The 17,543-nt window shown below is 43.8% G+C and overlaps 1 protein-coding gene across 18 annotated transcripts in view; it reads right to left on the bottom strand.

The window, feature by feature from the left end:
- Nucleotides 1-15,878: 15,878 nt before the first annotated feature.
- SYNE1 (spectrin repeat containing nuclear envelope protein 1) overlaps nt 15,879-17,543 on the bottom strand; it is a 521,352-nt gene continuing 519,687 nt past the window's right edge. For 16 of the 18 annotated variants that reach the window (XM_064360546.1, XM_064360550.1, XM_064360553.1 and 13 more), the window contains one exon: nt 15,879-16,863. In XM_064360546.1, the coding sequence (XP_064216616.1) occupies nt 16,623-16,863 (241 nt within the window). In that variant the 3' untranslated portion in view covers nt 15,879-16,622. The remainder of the gene's footprint in view (nt 16,864-17,543) is intronic. The other 2 variants (XM_064360559.1, XM_064360560.1) reach the window with 1 other exon arrangement.

The following is a 17,543-nucleotide window of genomic DNA, read 5'->3' as shown; positions in this document are numbered from 1 at the left end:
CGGGGCCTGTTGGGGGTTGGGGAGCTAGGGGAGGGATAGCAGCGGGTGGGGGGGTTGGGGAGGGATAACATTAGAAGAAATACTTAATGTAGATGACTGGGTGACGGATGCAGCAAACCACCATAGCACGTGTATAACTATGTGACAAACCTGCATGTTCTGCACATGTACCCCAGAACTTAAAGTATAATAATAAAAATAAAATTTAATTTAATTAAAATGGAAACCTCTCCCTCATTCTGAAGGTAAACCACGAACAATCGGTCCACCCCTACCCCAGGTTTCTATTTCAGGGCTCCCTTCCTCTTTTAGAGCTACCTGTATGCTTCCTTTACCCATTTCCTCTGATTTAATTGATGCATTGGGAGGGGGTGGGAATAGAACTTACTGAGAGGCAACATAATATACACAAGGCTCTGCAGCTAGATTACTCTTTGAATCCTCATTCTACCATTTTTTTTTTTTTTTGGCATCACCTTGGGCAAGTTAATTTCCCTGGGCCTCAGTTTCTTCACTTGTAAAGAGAGATGACAGTGCACCTGCCTGGAAGGGTTCTTATGAAGACCACATGGGTCGCTCATGGAGAGTATGGAAAGAACGTGTCTAACTCTGCTTTTCTCTTACCAGAGTCTTCCAAAAATGCATGTTAGACTCATTTCTTTATTAGGATGGGTTGAGGGTTTTCACATTGAGTCACTTGGATCCAAGGAAGCTAATTCATTTTCTTGTCCAAGCATTCCCTTGGCAAGTTCTTCAATCCCTCTTTTCAATGGTGTCCTCATTCCTAAAATAGAAACAAGAATAGCACTTACCTCCACAGCAGTACTGTGAAGATTACAAGAGGTGGACACATGAAGTGCCCAGGATAGTACTGCGCGTAGTCAGCATTCAATCCATGGTAGCTATTTTTAGTGCAGTTATTGTTGCCCTGCCTGAGCATCTACATTTAGTAGAATGATGGATATGTTTAGGTTTACATTTTCCATGTTGTTATCATTTTGCCTCCTATCTTTTTTGTTCCTCTGTTCCTCTTACTGCCTTTCATTGTTTTAATGACATTGTGGTACAATAAGAAATGTATATTTGAGCCATCAAAAACGATGAGTTCGCGTCCTTTGTAGGGACATAGATGAACCTGGAAACCATCATTCTCAGCAAACTGACACAAGAACACAAAATCAAACACCACATGTTCTCACTTATAGGCAGGTGTTGAACAACGAGAACACATGGACACAGGGAGGGGAGCACTACACACTGGGGTCTGTTGGGGGGAAATAGGGGAGGGACAGCGGGGGGGGGGGAGTTGGGGAGAGATAGCATGGGGAGAAATGCCAGATATAGGTGAAGGGGAGGAAGGCAGCAAATCACACTGCCACGTATGCACCTATGCAACAATCTTGCATGTTCTACACATGTACCCCAAAACCTAAAATGCAATAAAAATAAAAAAATAATAGTAAAAAATAATAATAAAAGAAATGTATATTTGGACTCTGGCCCAAGTTTCTGAGACAACTTCTAAAACTCTTGTAGACAGGTGTGCTAGGAGGCTCTTTTGTTCTAATATTTGGTCTTTGACCCTCGTTTCTAACACAGAACTCCCAAATCCCTTGGAATTTCCTGGGCAATAGAAACTTCTTTTGTTCTAATGAGGCAGCTCCCAGTGGGCTCCTGGATAACCTCAGGATGGGGAATTGGCCATTGAATGAAAGGGTAGGAACTTTCAGCTCTATCCTTTGACTTCTGGAGAGGCTCTGGAGAGGGGCTGATGGCTGAATAGATTATCAATGGCCGTTGATGGAATTAATTATGTCTATGTAATGAAGTCTCCATAAAAAACCCAGGAGGACAGTGTTCAGAGAGCTTCTGGATTGGTGAACGCTTGGGGGTGTCTGGAAGGTGGAGTGCCTGGAGAGGACACGGAAGCTCCTCGCACCTTCCCCCATGCCTTGCTCTCTCCATCTCTTCATTTGTCCATCTGTATCATTTTCATTATCCTTGATAATAAACTGGTAAATGTAAGTGAGCTCTCCTGTGACTGCAGCAACAAAGCTGTCAATCTTTCTATCTGCCTTATTCTGGTGCTGACCACACGGCAGGGAGGTAAGGGTGGGAGCAGTCCCAGGCAAGAATGCCACCAATCTGCACTGTACTTACCCAAATTTCAGCAATTTTCCAATATAAACATTTCTCAGATTGTTAGACGTCTCTGGTCAACTGGCAGAGTGCTGAAATGGTTGTTTTTGTCAATTTTCTTCAAACTTATAGTTTCTTTTGCAGTGAGGATTTGCCAATAATCTCACTCAGCCATAGCTAGGGGTCTCACCTCTCCGCATACCTTGTCCCTCCATTATTTCCCTTGTCAGAACACCAAGGAGCAGACTTGTTGACATGTGCCGTGTGTTATTTCTGGTGATCAGCACGGTTTGGAGAGAATACTTAGCAATCTATTGAGATTTTAAATGTACCCATTGCAGTGTCTCAATGTAGGGATGCCTGAGTGGGGCCTGATTACATGCTGGGTAAAGATCACATTCTCCAGTGTTAGATAGCCTTAAGCCTTTGGGGACATTTAAACTCAGAATTACCATGTTTAGATTTGCTTCTCCAAAAACGTAGAACGTATGCCGTATTAGTCCATTCTCACACTGCTAAAAAGAAATACCTGAGACTGGGTAATTTATAAAGAAAAGAGGTTTAATTGGCTCACGGTTCTGCAGGCTGTACAGGAAGGATGGCAGCATCTGCATGGCTTCTGGGGAGGCCTCAGAAAACTTTCAATCACGCTGGAAGGTGAAGGGAAAGCAGGTACTTCTTACTTGGCTGGAAGCAGAAGGCAGAGAGAGGTGGGGAGGCGCTACACGCTTTTCAATAACCAGATCTCACAGTAACTCACTCACTCAATCACAAGGATAGCACCTGAGGGGATGGTGCTAACCCACTCAGGAGAACTCCACCACCGTGATCCAGTCACCTCCCACCTCCAACAAGCGATTACAATTTGACCTGAGAGTTGATGAGGACGCAGATCCAAACTACATCAGATGCCTTGAAGAAATAAATTTTCATCATTTTCATTATTTGGACTATGCGCATTAAGAAGCTAGTTTCAAGTTCACGTTCATGGTGGCTTACAATGACAATATTTGTAAATACTACCAGAAGAGCGGAGCTGAAACCATAGAAAAGATATTCATTCAAGACAGAGATACACTTTCTAACAGAACTGCCTATAGATAATTTGGGGCACCTGTTGAAGACAAGGGTGGGGAGAATTTCCTGCAACGGAAGGCACCTCTGCATGGATCCACAACCATGAAGCTACAACGTTATTGAAAAGCCTCCCTCAGCAGATGGAATGAGCTTTGATTTTTCTTTCTACTCTGAGACAGCATACACACACACATTCATATGCACAAAAGCTAGATACCAGTTTTACATCACTTTTTTCAGGCAATCCTCACAGCTACCGTGTAAGGATAAATTATTATATTTTACAGATGAGGAAACTGAAGCCTAAGACAGGTAAGTAACTTTCAAAGGTCAGAAATCTTGTGAGTGGCAGACATGAAATTAGTCTTCCTGACTTTAAACATGAGTGGTACTTCTTAGACCAGGGTTGAGTTTCCTAGGAATTACTGAGAGTTACTGAGTACATAGAACATTTACTCAAGAAACAGAGTGAATGTTAGTTTTGCATGTAATGCCTATCAATGGTAGACTGGATAAAGAAAATGTGCCATATATGCATCATGGAATACTATGCAGCCATAAAGAAGAATGAGATCATGTTTTCTGCAGGAACATGGATGGAGCTGGAAGCCACTATGCTTAGTAAACTAAGGCAGGAACAGAAAATCAAATACTGCCTGTTCTCACTTATAAGTGGGAGATAAATGATGAGAACACAGGGACACATGGAGGGAAACAACACACATTGGGCCTATTGGGGGGTGGAGGGTGGAAGGAGGGAGGCAAACAGGAACAATAACCAGTGGGTACTAGGCTTAATACCTGCATGATAAAATAATCTGTACACCAAACCCCCATGACACACATTTACCTATATAACAAACCTGCACATGTACTCCTGAACCTAAAATAAAAGTTTGAGAAAAATCACATCTAAACAAGCTTTCACATTTTCTGAGGAGAAGGAAAAACTCACATTAACTTTTAATGCAAAAGGGGTTATTTCATCAAAGAAATATGGCCCCTTGGACAGGATGCTGAAAGCTATGCCACTCAAGTCATGGGTCTTTCTGGTGGGTGGCTGTTGGGCAGAGAAGCTTGAGGAGAACTTTTGCCATCTTCCTGGGGCCTAGTGGTGCCACCGCTCTTGGTTTCTGAGGTCATACCAGGCCCTTTTCCCACCTCTGCTTCCTGCCGAGGAGTGATTTTCCTCTGTACCTTGGCACCAGGAGGAGGTCTATTTCTAGCCGATAACCTGAGACCTTGAAGCCCACAGTGGTGGCATCCTTACTAGCAGCAGGGCCTGTTTCAGTCTCTGACAGTCTCCAGGCCAGGCTCACCCTCCCCCTTTTCCTGGGCCATGAGATGGTCTCCCACAAGACCGTCTCATGGCCCAGGAAGAGACCACAGCCCATAGTGAAGGCACTTGGCTCTATGTAAAGCTGACAAGCTAGGAACTGTCACCCTCACTACATGAACGTGGAAAAAGATAAAACTGGAGTAAGGGAGCCTTTGGGCAAACATTTGAAAAAGTGATTTCAAAAGTGGGTGGGCTGACCTCAGTGGCCAGGCCAGGCTGGGTGCCCGGGACGCACTCCAAAGTGGCAGACGCTAGACCCTTTGCCAAGAGCCAGTCACCCCAAGGGTTGCAGGACAGACAGCTCTGGGAGTGGATTCCTAGACTCGGCATGCATCTAGGCCTTTCTGCAGTCCTGTAATCTGCCATCAGCTGCCTTGTCATTGAGAAGTCAGTAATTTTGGGAAAGGCCAGTGAAAGGTTTGTGAGCTGGTTAACATGTTCACAAGCTGATTAAATTCTCAAGTTCACCCTGACTCAATGGAGTTTAAGCTGTAAAGATTCCTGGGTATTTCCACATTTCCAACCAGAAAGAAAATGTTTCAATATCCAGGGCCCCAGACCACAGGCTGGAGGAGAGGAGAGAAGAGCAGAGAGAGGGTGCAGGCAGCAGCAGGAACCATGTCCCTGTCTCTGGTAGCTGCTTTACATGTGGTCTCGGTCCCTCGAGGATGCCAGGCACAGACCAGTTTTGGGGCTCAACCCCAGTGAGGGAAGCATTTCCTTTAAATTGGAGGGAAGAGCTGACGGTGCCAAAATTGGAGCTGCCAGATGCTTCTCTAAGAACAGATTACAAACTAGAGTAAACACTCCATCAATTCATCTTTGAATTTATTACTAAATATTTTTAAACACCCTTTAACAATCCCTATAATCTAATCCATTCCCGAATGCTAAAGAAACGTGTATAAAGAAAAACACTAAGTGGGTTTATAAAAAGACTGGAGGTTTGGATGGAAACGCTTATTTTAATTACTTGGCAACGTTGGTACCCACTGGTGTTTGCCCAGCATCACAAGAACCTGGGTCCAGGCAGCAGAAAGACCTGAACCCAAAAAGAACAGAACGCAAGGTGGCTCCAAGCTTCTTTCTATGGAAAAAGCAGCTAAGCTTTGACCTAGGTTTAAAAAACAGTGGAAAGCCAATGTCAGAGAGCTTGAAACAATATGGAGATTTTTTTCATCTATTTTCTGTGATTGCTTAGAAGCAGAAAGATAAAACAGATGCCTTTTCAAATTTTCTGTATCTCACTTCCAGTCACGTGTCCCCAACTAGTGAGTTCCTCCTTTCCCCAGCTCCTCTGCGACACTGGAGATTCAAGATCTCAGCAGCTACCAGGGCTATTTAGGCCTTTGGAGTACTACAAAGGCCACCAAAGGAAGAAACGGTTTAACGATGCTCCCAAGATCCCATCAAGCCAATCAAAAGGATTGAAAACCATGAATACGCAAGCTTTATTACCAGCCAAACTATGTCACCATCCTGGTGCCACACTTCCCATTCCCACCAAGCTCTGGGAAGCCACATGTGCACTCTCCTTGCCCGAGGGACCTACCCAGCCCCAGAAAGCGCCTTTGCAGAGGGGCCAGCTACGGGCATTCCTGATGTCAGCACCAGCAGCTGAGGGCAGAGCCAGCCCTCCTGACCTGGCAGGCGCCCCAACCAGGAAACCAACAAGGGAACCTGGAAGCAGCCAAGGGATTTGCAGAGCCTTCTGACTCCACTGCAAAAGAACACGCCGTTTCCATGCTGAAGACAAACGTGAAGGCCCTGTTCCCAAGACCCCCCAACAGAATCCTAGAAAAAACAAAAAGGAAAACCAAAATGAAAGAGAGAATTCCACATGGATGTCGTGAACGTGTTTTCAGGGAAGAACCCCAAATGGCAGTCAGATCGAGGTGGGGAGAGTTGATCAAGTGCTGAGCTGATCCAGAGGGGATGTCCATTCTGAGAACCGTTTCAGGAGAAAGAAGCAAAAAAAGGCGGGGGCGGGGAGAGGGGAGCGCTGTCTGTCCAGCCCCACTGCCAGTGCTGTGTGTCTTGGGCGCTCTATCACAGGTCAGCAAACTTCTTCTGTACAGGGCCAAAGAGTAAGTATTTTAGGCATTTTTTGTTTGTCTCTCTTTGCTTCACAATTCTTTGAAAATATAGGGCCGGGCGCGGTGGCTCACGCCTGTAATCCCAGCACTTTGGGAGGCCGAGGCGGGTGGATCATGAGATCAAGAAATCGAGACCATCCTGGTCAACATGGTGAAACCTCGTCTCTACTAAAAATACAAAAAATTAGCTGGGCATGGTGACGCACGCCTGTAATCCTAGCTACTCAGGAGGCTGAGGCAGGAGAATTGCCTGAACCCAGGAGGCGGAGGTTGCGGTGAGCCGAGATCGCGCCATTGCACTCCAGCCTGGGTAATAAGAGTGAAACTCCGTCTCAAAAAAAAAAATAAATAAATAAAAAATAATAAAACCCATTCTTAGCTCAAGGGCTTATAAAAACAGGCAGGCAGGGACTGTAGTTCGCTGACCTTTGTCAGCCACATTAAGCCACAGGTCCCCTCCTGGTGAAGGGAGCAAGAGTCCCCGCAGATGATCCTCTTGTTGGGGGGTGGGGGGTCGGGGAGGCACAGCTGGAAGACCTGGGAAATGCACTCACCTGGGAGGGACTGTTTCCATTCCCACTGGCTGAGTCCTCAGCTACTGCAGGGCTGTTCAGAGTCCAAGACCCCCCAACAGAATCCAAAAAAAAAAAAAAAAACCGAAGGGAAAATCAAAATGAAAGAAAAAATTCCACGTGGATGTCATGAACGTGCTTTCAGGGAAGAACCCCAAATGGCAGTTAGATCAAGGTGGGGTGAGTTGATCAAGTGCTGAACTGACCCAGAGGGGATGTCCATTCTGAGAACTGTTTCAGGAGAAAGAAGAGGTCTGCCCTACAACACAGTGTTGGGAAGTAAGAACCGTGCTATATGCTGATACATTTGTGAAGAGGGAAGAGCTGATGTTATGTGTGTGTGTATTTTTAACCACAATCTTTAAAAAGAAAAAAAAATACAATTTTAAGAGACTTTTTCCTCCTAAAAAAGGTTAAAAACAAGTGTGGGAAGATCTGGTAAACAATTCCCAGTAACGATTGCCAAAACCAACTAGAGGAAGGAATAAAAGAGTGAAACTGCCCCTCAGTACGTGCCTTGTGCTACTGCAAAACATCCTATACATTAACGTGTTAACCTCACAACAACCCCACGCAGGAGGTACTATTATCATCTCATTTTATAGGGGAAGAAACTGAGGAATAGAAAGTTTAAGTAAGTTGCTCAGGTTATACAGCTAGGAAGTGGCTGAGCTGGGAACTGAGCCCAGGTATTTTTGGCTCCAGAGTCTATGTTATGGAAAGAGCTTGTCTAAGATTTGGACAGAAGGGACTTCATAGATGTCCACATCATTAGCTCCCCGATTAGTTTTGCCGCTGTGATTAGCAAATGTCACAGGGAAGGCGGGGGAGGGGAGGAACTGAGCCCCATGCCCAAGCCAGGCTTCGGTGGGGAGAATCCTGTGTGAAGCTATTGAACAGGAACATATTTCAAGGGAAAAGGAAAGCAGGTTGACTCTCTGGCACCTGCATCAGGAAAGAAACGTACAACTAGAGAAGCTGCCTATGACTTTCAAGTCACTGTCCCTCCCAGCCCCATCATTTCTGATGACCAGGTTGTGTCTCCAGAACCAATTTCACCTGTGAGCAGAGTGACTTCCGGAGGCAGGTGGTGGTTTAGGAAGTTGGGGGTTTTCGTGAACAAATAGGTCTTATTTGGACATCTCTCTCAGGAAAGCTCATCTCCCAGGATTCACAGGTCTCCCGGTCAGGGAACCTCCTTACCTCAAATCGGGCCTTTGCTCTTATGCCATGAAACCAACCATATATTCAAGATAAACAACTAGATCAAAGTCATCCGTTAGAATTTGGCCACTTTGAATAAATGACCTGTTAACATTTATTTGGGGTATACCTAGAAAATTTTAATTAAAAAGCAAGTCAAATGTTGTTTCCTCATATAAGAACTGAAGTACTTTTCTTTTGTCTTTTAAAATTATCACTATTCTTATAGCCTTATATTTCATATAAGTCTCTCCAAACTCTTTTTTTTTTTGAGACGGAGTTTCATTCTTGTTGCCCAGGCTGGAGTGCAATGGCGCAATCTCGGCTCACCACAACCTCCACCTCCCAGGTACAAGCAATTCTCCTGCCTCAGCCTTCTAAGTAGCTGGGAATACAGGCATGCATCACCACACCTGGCTAATTTTGTATTTTTAGTAGAGACAGGGTTTCTCCATGTTAGTCAGGCTGGTCTCAAACTCCCGACCTCAGGTGATCCGCCCGCCTTAGCCTCCCAAAGTGCTGGGATTACAGGTGTGAGCCACCATGCCTGGCAAACTTTTACCTTGCCTTATGCAATTACTATATACACATGAGTTTTTCCCCACAAAATGGAATCATATTATCCTATAGCTTTTTTTAATGTACAATATGTAGTGGATATTTTCCCTAATCAATACATATAGATTGATTTCATTTTATAAAAACAGTTGCATCATGCTAAATACTAGGTATGCACTATAATTAATTCAACAATCCTCCTGCTGATAAACATCTAGGTTGCTAAAAAATTGTAACAACAGGAGGCCCCTCTGTCTTGTTCCTGATTGGTTTTGGGACACCTATCTATTCATTTGGAGAATGACAAAGTAGTTCCTTACTTCATACTAATGACAAAAAAGATTCCTGATAGATCATAGACCTAGTAGAAGAAAATACAAGCAAACTTTTGTATAATCTCAAAAAAAGGCCTTCTTAATGTAGACTAACCAGAATCTAGCGAGGAAAAAGAACCTGCCATGTTTGATGACATAAAAATTAAAACTTTCTGCGTGACTAAAGGAACTATATGAAGGCAGGACACATAATCATTGAAAATAATATACAAATGTAAAAGAAAAATAGAGGCTAAAACAGACTTCGCAGAAGAGGCAATACAAATGCAACAATTATTATATAAACTAGCCATGGACATGAAAATTTTAAAAACAATGTTTTCACTGTTGCTCTCAATTGGGCAATATTTTTAGAAAACTGATAACATCTAGTCCAGCCTTTCCCAACTGCCTGCACCTGGGAATCGCCTGGGGAGCTTCCAGCTTACCAGCTACCAATTTACCCCAGCTACCAATTTAATTGGTTTGGGGTATGGCCTGGGGTTCTACATTTTTAAAAGTTCCCTGAGAGAGTCTAACGTGCAGAGTTTGAACATTAATAATTTGGGAACAAGTCCCAAAATTTGGAAACCACTACTGTGGCTTAAATTAAAGGACGGTATGAGGAAAAGGAGGTTTTCATCACCAGTGTGGGCGGGGGTGGAAATCATCACAACTTTTTTAGAAAGCAAACTGGCAGCATTTATTAAAAGTTATAATGCACATACCTTTTGATTCAGTAATTCCACTTTGAACAATACATCTTGGAGGAATAAAAGCAACACTATCAAAAGATACACATGCATATACGTGTAAGAGTGTCCACTGCAGCCCTGATTCATAACAAACCCCTGGAAGAAAACAGCAGTTAAAAAGTGATACTGAGATCTCCAATGCAGTGAGGATGATGGCATAGGAACCAGTATGTCTGTGGGATATCATTAAGTGAAAAATTCAAGTTGCAGAATAATAAGAATAGATCCGATTTTTAGAAATGTATATGTTATTTGAATAAGAAAATCAGAAGGCATAGGAAGATATCATAAAAGTGGGAGATGATGTAGAGAGAGATCAGTAACTTAAGTTTTCTCAGAAAAACAAGAGAATCTTTTGTAATGAAAATAATGGATTTTTTTTAAAACAGTTAGTCTTTAAAATAGACAATACCCATCGAGAAAGAGATGAGGCTTGTCCTAAGAGGTATTAAAACTTATAATGAAGTAATAAATGTACTATACTACTATATTATTAGTTATAGTACATATATTTGTATTATTTATATCTTTTGTTTTTATATTATACAAATATATACATCATTATAATAAATTATACCACATACTGCTATAATTAAAACAGCAATGGCCAGGTAGAGCTAACCGTTGACGAGAGTTCAGAATAAAAATCCAGATTGATATGGAAACCAGTCATTTGGTGAAGCTGATATAGTATGAGTTAGTGGAGGAGGATGGGGAAACTTGCTGTTACTGCTTGCCATCATGACCAACCAGAGAGAATTAAAGCACCCAAAGATGGAGAAGTCCAGTGCAGATGGTAGCCTGGAAGCCCAGCCTTAGGGCTGAATGTGGTGCATACTTACCAGGTTTCCAGGTAATACTGATTCTTTGAGCCACAGGTGAGCCAAACCCACTGTGAAAGCCATGGCCACTTCCATCTCTACAGCGTTCAGTCAACCTGTAAATTCCACAAGGAGGTGTGGGGCAGGGGGTGGACGTGGGCTGTGCTGGGTTCCTGCCAATAATTGGGGTTTGGGGTTAGCTGCCTGGAATTGCTGCCGATGTTGGCAGCTGCTTGGCAGCTGTGCTTTCTGAGCCCAACAACCGCTTCAAGAATGTGTCCAGCAGGATTTAGGCCTGAGCCGGGAACACACATCTGTGAGGCCGTGATGTGAATATGCAGCAGAGAGATCGGGATTTCTTCTCGATCGCCTATGGCATCAAATGCAGTCATCTGTGGCACGGCTTACACAGGACCTTCTTCTCCTAATTGTGGTTTTCAAATTCAGTTATGTTCCCACTCTTGTATTAGGTAACAGGTTAAACAAATTCATGAGCCTGATTTATTTTTCTGTGACCTTCATATTTTAGCAAGATTATATCCAAGTCCCAACCGGCTTCCTCAGCTCCCCAGATGAAATGTTCTCACTGTTCAGCTTGTGTTCCAGCACATCATCCCACTTCTCATTAATCATTCCCACTGTCCAGCCCCCTTAGCTTCCTTAGGCTGCTTGGCAGAGGCTACAGGAAGTTCTCCTGATTCGCCTTGTTTGTAAACTTACTCATCTGAGTGAGGGTCCTCTCCCAAATTTAGGCCTCTCCATGGTAGCCTCTAATGGATTCCTGGTGCATATTTTAAAACTTCAAGGGAGAGGTTAGTGAGAAGCTTGGAACTGAAGAATAAAAGTTCCTCCTGGCCAGGCGCGGTGGCTCACGCCTGTAATCCCGGCACTTTGGGAGGCCAAGGCGGGTGGATCACCTGAGATCAGGAGTTCGAGACCAGCCTGGCCAACATGGTGAGACCCTGTCTTTACTAAAAATACAAAAATTAGCTGGGTATGGTAGTGGGAGCCTGTAATTTCAGCTACTTGGGAGGCTGAGGCAGGAGAACTGCTGGAACCCAGGAGGCGGAGGTTGCAGTGAGCTGAGATTGTGCCATTGCACTCCAGCTCGGGTCGATAACAGTGAGACTCCGTCTCAAAAAGAAAAAAAAAAGTCCTTCCTTTTCAGTTTCATTATCTTTGGGTTACTTCAAATATGACCATCAGCCACAACTACCCCAGTGTACTACTAAATCTAAAATTGAGATGACCACACTCAGTAAAATACCTCTCATTGCCTGCATTAACTTCTCAGTGTCACATCTAAGTGGAAAATCGCCTACGTGCTTGTAAACCCCTCCTCCTGTCTCCATTTCCACAGATGGATATTCATATTCTTCAAAAACACATCCCACTGTAATATAAACTGAGTGACCAATAAGCTAAAAGCAGAGGACATTTACTCAAGAAAATAGAGATCTAACAACTTTAATCTCCCTTTCTTCCCCTAAATTAGATATTGTTTCTATGGAATTCCCTTATAGTATTCTCATTTGATGTATTCATCCTATCTCAGGACGTAACCAGTGCTGGGAAATACGAATTCTTCTCTATGTCAAAGGCCCAGTGGTGACTGCTTTTAATGAGGCATTAAACAAGAACCAACCCAAATCCCTATTGATGATAGACTGGATAAAAAAAAGTGGCACATATACACCATGGAATACTATACAGCCATAAAAAAGAAAGAGTTCTTGTCCTTTGCAGGGATATGGATAAAGCTGGAAATCCTGAGCAAACCAACACAGGAACAGAAAGCCAAACACCACATATTCTCACTCATAAGTGGGAGTTGAACAATGAGAACACATGGTCACAGGGAGGGGAACATCACACACTGGGGCCTGTCAGGGGTGTAGGGGGCAAGGCGAGGGAAAGCATTAGGACAAATACCTAATGCATGTGGGGCTTAAAACCTAGATGATGGGTTGATAGGTGCAGCAAACCACCAGGGCATATGTATGCCTATGTAACAAACCTGCAAGTTCAGCACATGTATCCCAGAACTTAAAGTAAAATAAAAAATAAAAATAAAACAAACAAACAAAGGAACAAAAAAGCCACAAGAACTTGTGAGGTACTCCCCGAGAGGACTCCCCAAGGGAGCTTGGAGCAGTTCCTGCCGTACTGTGGGCATTCAATGAACTACTTGAGAGATGAGTGGCTGTTGTTCTCCCCAAGCACTTCTGGATTTACTTGGTACACACTCAGGATATTTTAATTTCTGCACAATCCCCTATGGTTGGTTGGCAACGGTACTGGTGAATTGGTTGCACTGAACCAGGAATCCATCCACTGGGCTGCTTTCAGGCAGGCCAGACCAGCCCTCGGAGGCCCGACTTTTCTGGCCACAATCAGCTTTCATAAATCGTCTCTCCACTATTTTTTGCTTTATGATCTCTTATGTGGCTTGTTGATTAAGTTTTGTAGCTATAATTTCTTAAGAGTTGGCCCCAGGGTGTAGGCTATTAATCAGTCTACCCCAACCTGCATTTTTTATAGTGAATCTCAGGCCTCAGCATACTGAATTTCCCATCTGGGCCTTCTGAAGTCTTCTCACTTCCTACAAAAACAAGGGAAGCTATTGCGGGTCCATGTACCAGGAGGGACATTCCTGCTTCTCAGCCATCATTTCCCAAAAACCTTTTCATTTCTCCCAGGATTTCTTATGAAGTGACTACTTTTAGTTTCTAATCCCTCATTTTTCCATTTTAGTTTTATTGGATTCTTTGTTCACTTTTCTAACATTTCCTGTTTGCTTGTGCAAATCTCCTTACCATCATGTTATTATTAACCCTTCCCTTCCCATTCTTTCTGGTCAGTGGATGGTCTCTTTATGCCCTTCCTCACCCAGCACTCACTTGGGACATCATGCCCTCTCTCTAGGCCACAGCAGGGCTCCCGGCACTCCTCACTGCAGCCATCCGTGTCCTTTTATCTCCTTACTCTTCTTTAAACCATCCCCCATCCCTTCCATGAAGCCGTCTCTCTCCATCCATGAAAGCTTCTCTCTCTGTCCATGAAGACTTCTCTCTCTGTCCATGAAGCCTTCTCTGTTGCCAGAGCAGCCGCTGGGTGAGGGTGAGGATGCTCATGGCCGCATCCCCCTGTCTCCCCATCATCGTTGTCTGGCGTGGCCCTTGCTAAACTGGCCAGTCGGTCATGCACGGAAGAGCCATGGCCTTATGGTTCAATGTTTGCACTCACTGGGGCTCCCTACTTCTTTCCCGTTCCAAGGTTCTGTTGTTTAAATCTTCAAAAAACATAATGGAAATGGACATTCCACACCCCTTTGGGGGTTTCACAGGGTTTTTAGAAAGGCACAAATGGGATTGTACTCTAAGATTTTTCTTAACTGAAACCAAATGTTTTTCTCGGCAACATTAACCAGTTGATTCTTCAGTGACGGGAGATGCCTAGGAAGTCAGTTGACGATGATGTGGAGAAGAAATGCCTCTGAAATCTCTTTGCGCTTCCTTTTCCATGACGGCACTCTCATTGTGTGGGATTTCCATAGCCCTTGAAGGGCTAAACTGCTCGTGGGAGGACTTCTCCTTCCAGGTATTAGGAGGAGTGACAGGGAAGTGAGGGAAGAGTGAGGCCTGAAGAGTGCCCCATCTCAGATGAGGGTGCAGGGCACCCTTCAGCTCCAGTGGCCACCACTGCTCACAGCCTCTCCAGAAGCAGGAAGATGGGACACTTTAAGCACAAGGTGGTCTTCTCTATAAAATAACAATGGGGTGGTGGAATTCCATCGTGTTCCTTGTGGGAGATTACATGGACCCTAAGACAGGAATAACCTGACAGCAAAAAGCAGAGTAGTAGAGAGAAGTCTTAAATACAGCGTGAAAGTGATCAGGAAATTTTTCAAGAAGGAGGTGGCCTGTGAGCGGAGTCCGGTGAGGCAGGCAAGGAGGAATGAAGTTAAGGAAGTATAGGGGCAGTGCTTTTCAGCAGTTAGCAGGAATGAAGTCACCTCAGGCATCTGTTTAAAAAATGCAGGCTGCCAGGCCCTATCCCAGAGATTGAACTAGAAGGTCTGAAGCAAGCCCAGGATTTGGAAAGTTTAGTAAGCCCCAGGAGCCCCTAGTTGAGATGGACTCAGGTTACCTGCATTTTGGAAGCCATAGAAGGCAGTTTCAGGCAAGGTAAAGGACCTCAGCTTGGTTTAAATACCCAACTTAGAGAGGGATTTGTAGACTTAAATACCTCTGGGGGCTAGGGTGATATCAGCCTTGAGAGAAGTTGGAAGTTTGCAAGTACAAATAGGAGATACTCTCTCTCTCCCAATTCTGAAAGGGACAGCAGCCAACAAGCTCCGGCAATTACTGCCATGCAGGAATATGTGCTCCAGACTAGGGCCCCAGAGCTGTCTATGAGAAGAGAAGCCAGAGACTTGAGTTTTCAATCCCCCAGGAATTACTAAATGATAGACTAAGATGCCATGAGCATCAAATAATTCCATGAGGGCCACTATAGTAGGTAAGTTCAGAAGGGCAAAATAAAATCTCATTGCATTTGAAAATGAAAATTGTATTTTATCTGGTAGACAATGAACAACAGAAGGCTTTGCAGCAAAGAAGGGGTCTGAACAGAAGCATGCTTTAAGAAGATTTCTGTGGCTGTTGTCTGCTTGCAATGGAATGGAGAAGGGAACTCAGACAGCAGCTCCTAAGAAGCCCCTCCAAATGTGCAAAAGGAATGGAGAGGAAAGGATGAAAGGTTTCCAGAAGCAAGAATTCAAGAGATCTGATTGACTATGGAAGGAAGAGAGAAAAAGGAATCACCTGGGTCTTCTATGTCTAAATTCACGCTGCCTCTCGCCATCCTTTTCCTTTAATGAATACTTATATTCCAGCTTCATTCACCGCACAAAATATAATCCCGTAGTTTGCATTCTGATCAGTGCCTGCTTGATAATGAAACTTAAGAGTTATTTATTTACGAAAAAAAGCACAGACCAAATATTTTATGATATCTATAATAAATGCAAAGAAATCAATACAAACAAAACTTGGCTTTAGTAAACTGTACATTCATAAATATCTTTGTTTTTACTATAACATTCAACTTTTTTCACATAAAGCCTTCCATGATCTTATTTATTACATCTAGTTTTTCTTTATACCTCTAAAAAAAGTGCCTTTTAGATTTACAGCTTGTGCTTCTAAAGCAAAGGTTAAAACATCATGCCCCAAAGAAAAACAAGGTAAAAAGGAATCTGCCATATAAGCTCTTAAAAATTGTATGTTACAAGGTTCTAAAATCTCTTCAGCACTGGTTGGTTGGTAGATTGTACGACACTGACATGGAGCTCGGGAGGGTTGTTTATCTGATGGTTGGAGCAGCACCGTGGGAAAGCTGCCCAGATGGTCTACTGAAGTCCTTGGCTATGCATAGAAAGAGCCAACGGCCAAGAATTCACGAGTCCAGGGAACTCTGGAGGTCCTTACTCAGTCTCTTTAGTGCTAAGGTTCAGAGTCTCAAACCAGATTTCTTCCTAACCTTCTTGTCATCTGTTTGCTCTCCTGCCACTGTTTATCCTCCACCTCCGAAGCCATGATTTCACACGTGTGATCTGGAGGAGAGCTAAAGCTGCCACACCAAGGACTTTTGGCAAGATCAAGGTCCTCTTGTTGATAGTTTGGGATTGCTTATGACCTGATCCTCCTTATGCTGCCAGTACTTCTGAGTTGGCATCTGTTTAGTTCAGAGTGGAGGAGGGCCATTCGTGTATCTGAGCATGGGGTGGAATGACCGGGCAAAGTTGTTGGAGAGGGCACAGCTGTAGTCTTCTTCTGACATGGGTACAAGGCAGGCGAGCCCGATGAGGAGCAGCAGGAGAAGCTGAAGGGGAAGAGCTGCTCGGAGGACTCTGAACAGGAAGGCGCGGCCCGACCGAGCTGGCCCAGGCTCAGAAAGGGAGGAATCGGAGCCACCTTTTGTGGACCTGAGAGAAGAAGGGACATAAATAACTCAGATAACTCCAGTGTTGGATGGACGTTGCTTTTTGCCTCTGCACCTTCCTGGAAGCTAAAAGGGCATGCCAAGCACACCCAGCCTGGCAATCAGCTGCCAGCCACACACAGTGTGCCCAGGTCACCCCCCACCACCAAAGGAAGTTGTTGGAAACTGCACTGATGAGAAATAAACATTTAGTCAGTCAACTAAACATAAGTAATTTGGTTCAAATTCTACTCCTTTTATTCCTTAATTTGGTAAAAAGTTTTCCATCAACAAAAATAATTGCTCTATACACATTCTACCAGCATAAATTAAGTAGATCTGAAATAGTTAAAATGTAGCTATTTGATTCAGTACCTTTGTGTTTTAAGAATATCAGGAACATTGTTAAACAAAATTAGTCGCTTTCAGAATCATACCAAGTATCCATCTAGCCATCCTGGATATGCCAAAATCCATGCAGCAAAAATAAAAACAGTCCTAGTCATTTTTGCACAGACTCACAAAAGCGTCCTTAATCATAGAGCATACCCTGGTTTCATCTTGCACTGAATCAGCATCAGGCCCTGACATTAGCGGGTTCTAAAGCAGTACAAACAAGGAACAGCAGTGGAGTTTGTCTACAGAACTCTGGTGTTGTGTGACGTAGATGCTAGCTGATCCTAT

Source organism: Aotus nancymaae, unplaced genomic scaffold (assembly GCF_030222135.1).
Source record: "Aotus nancymaae isolate 86718 unplaced genomic scaffold, 86718_ANA_hifiasm-v0.15.2.pri h1tg000040l, whole genome shotgun sequence".
Classification (NCBI taxonomy): domain Eukaryota; kingdom Metazoa; phylum Chordata; class Mammalia; order Primates; family Aotidae; genus Aotus; species Aotus nancymaae.
Note: the sequence above shows the minus strand (reverse complement) of the source record. Positions and strands in the feature narration are given on the sequence as shown.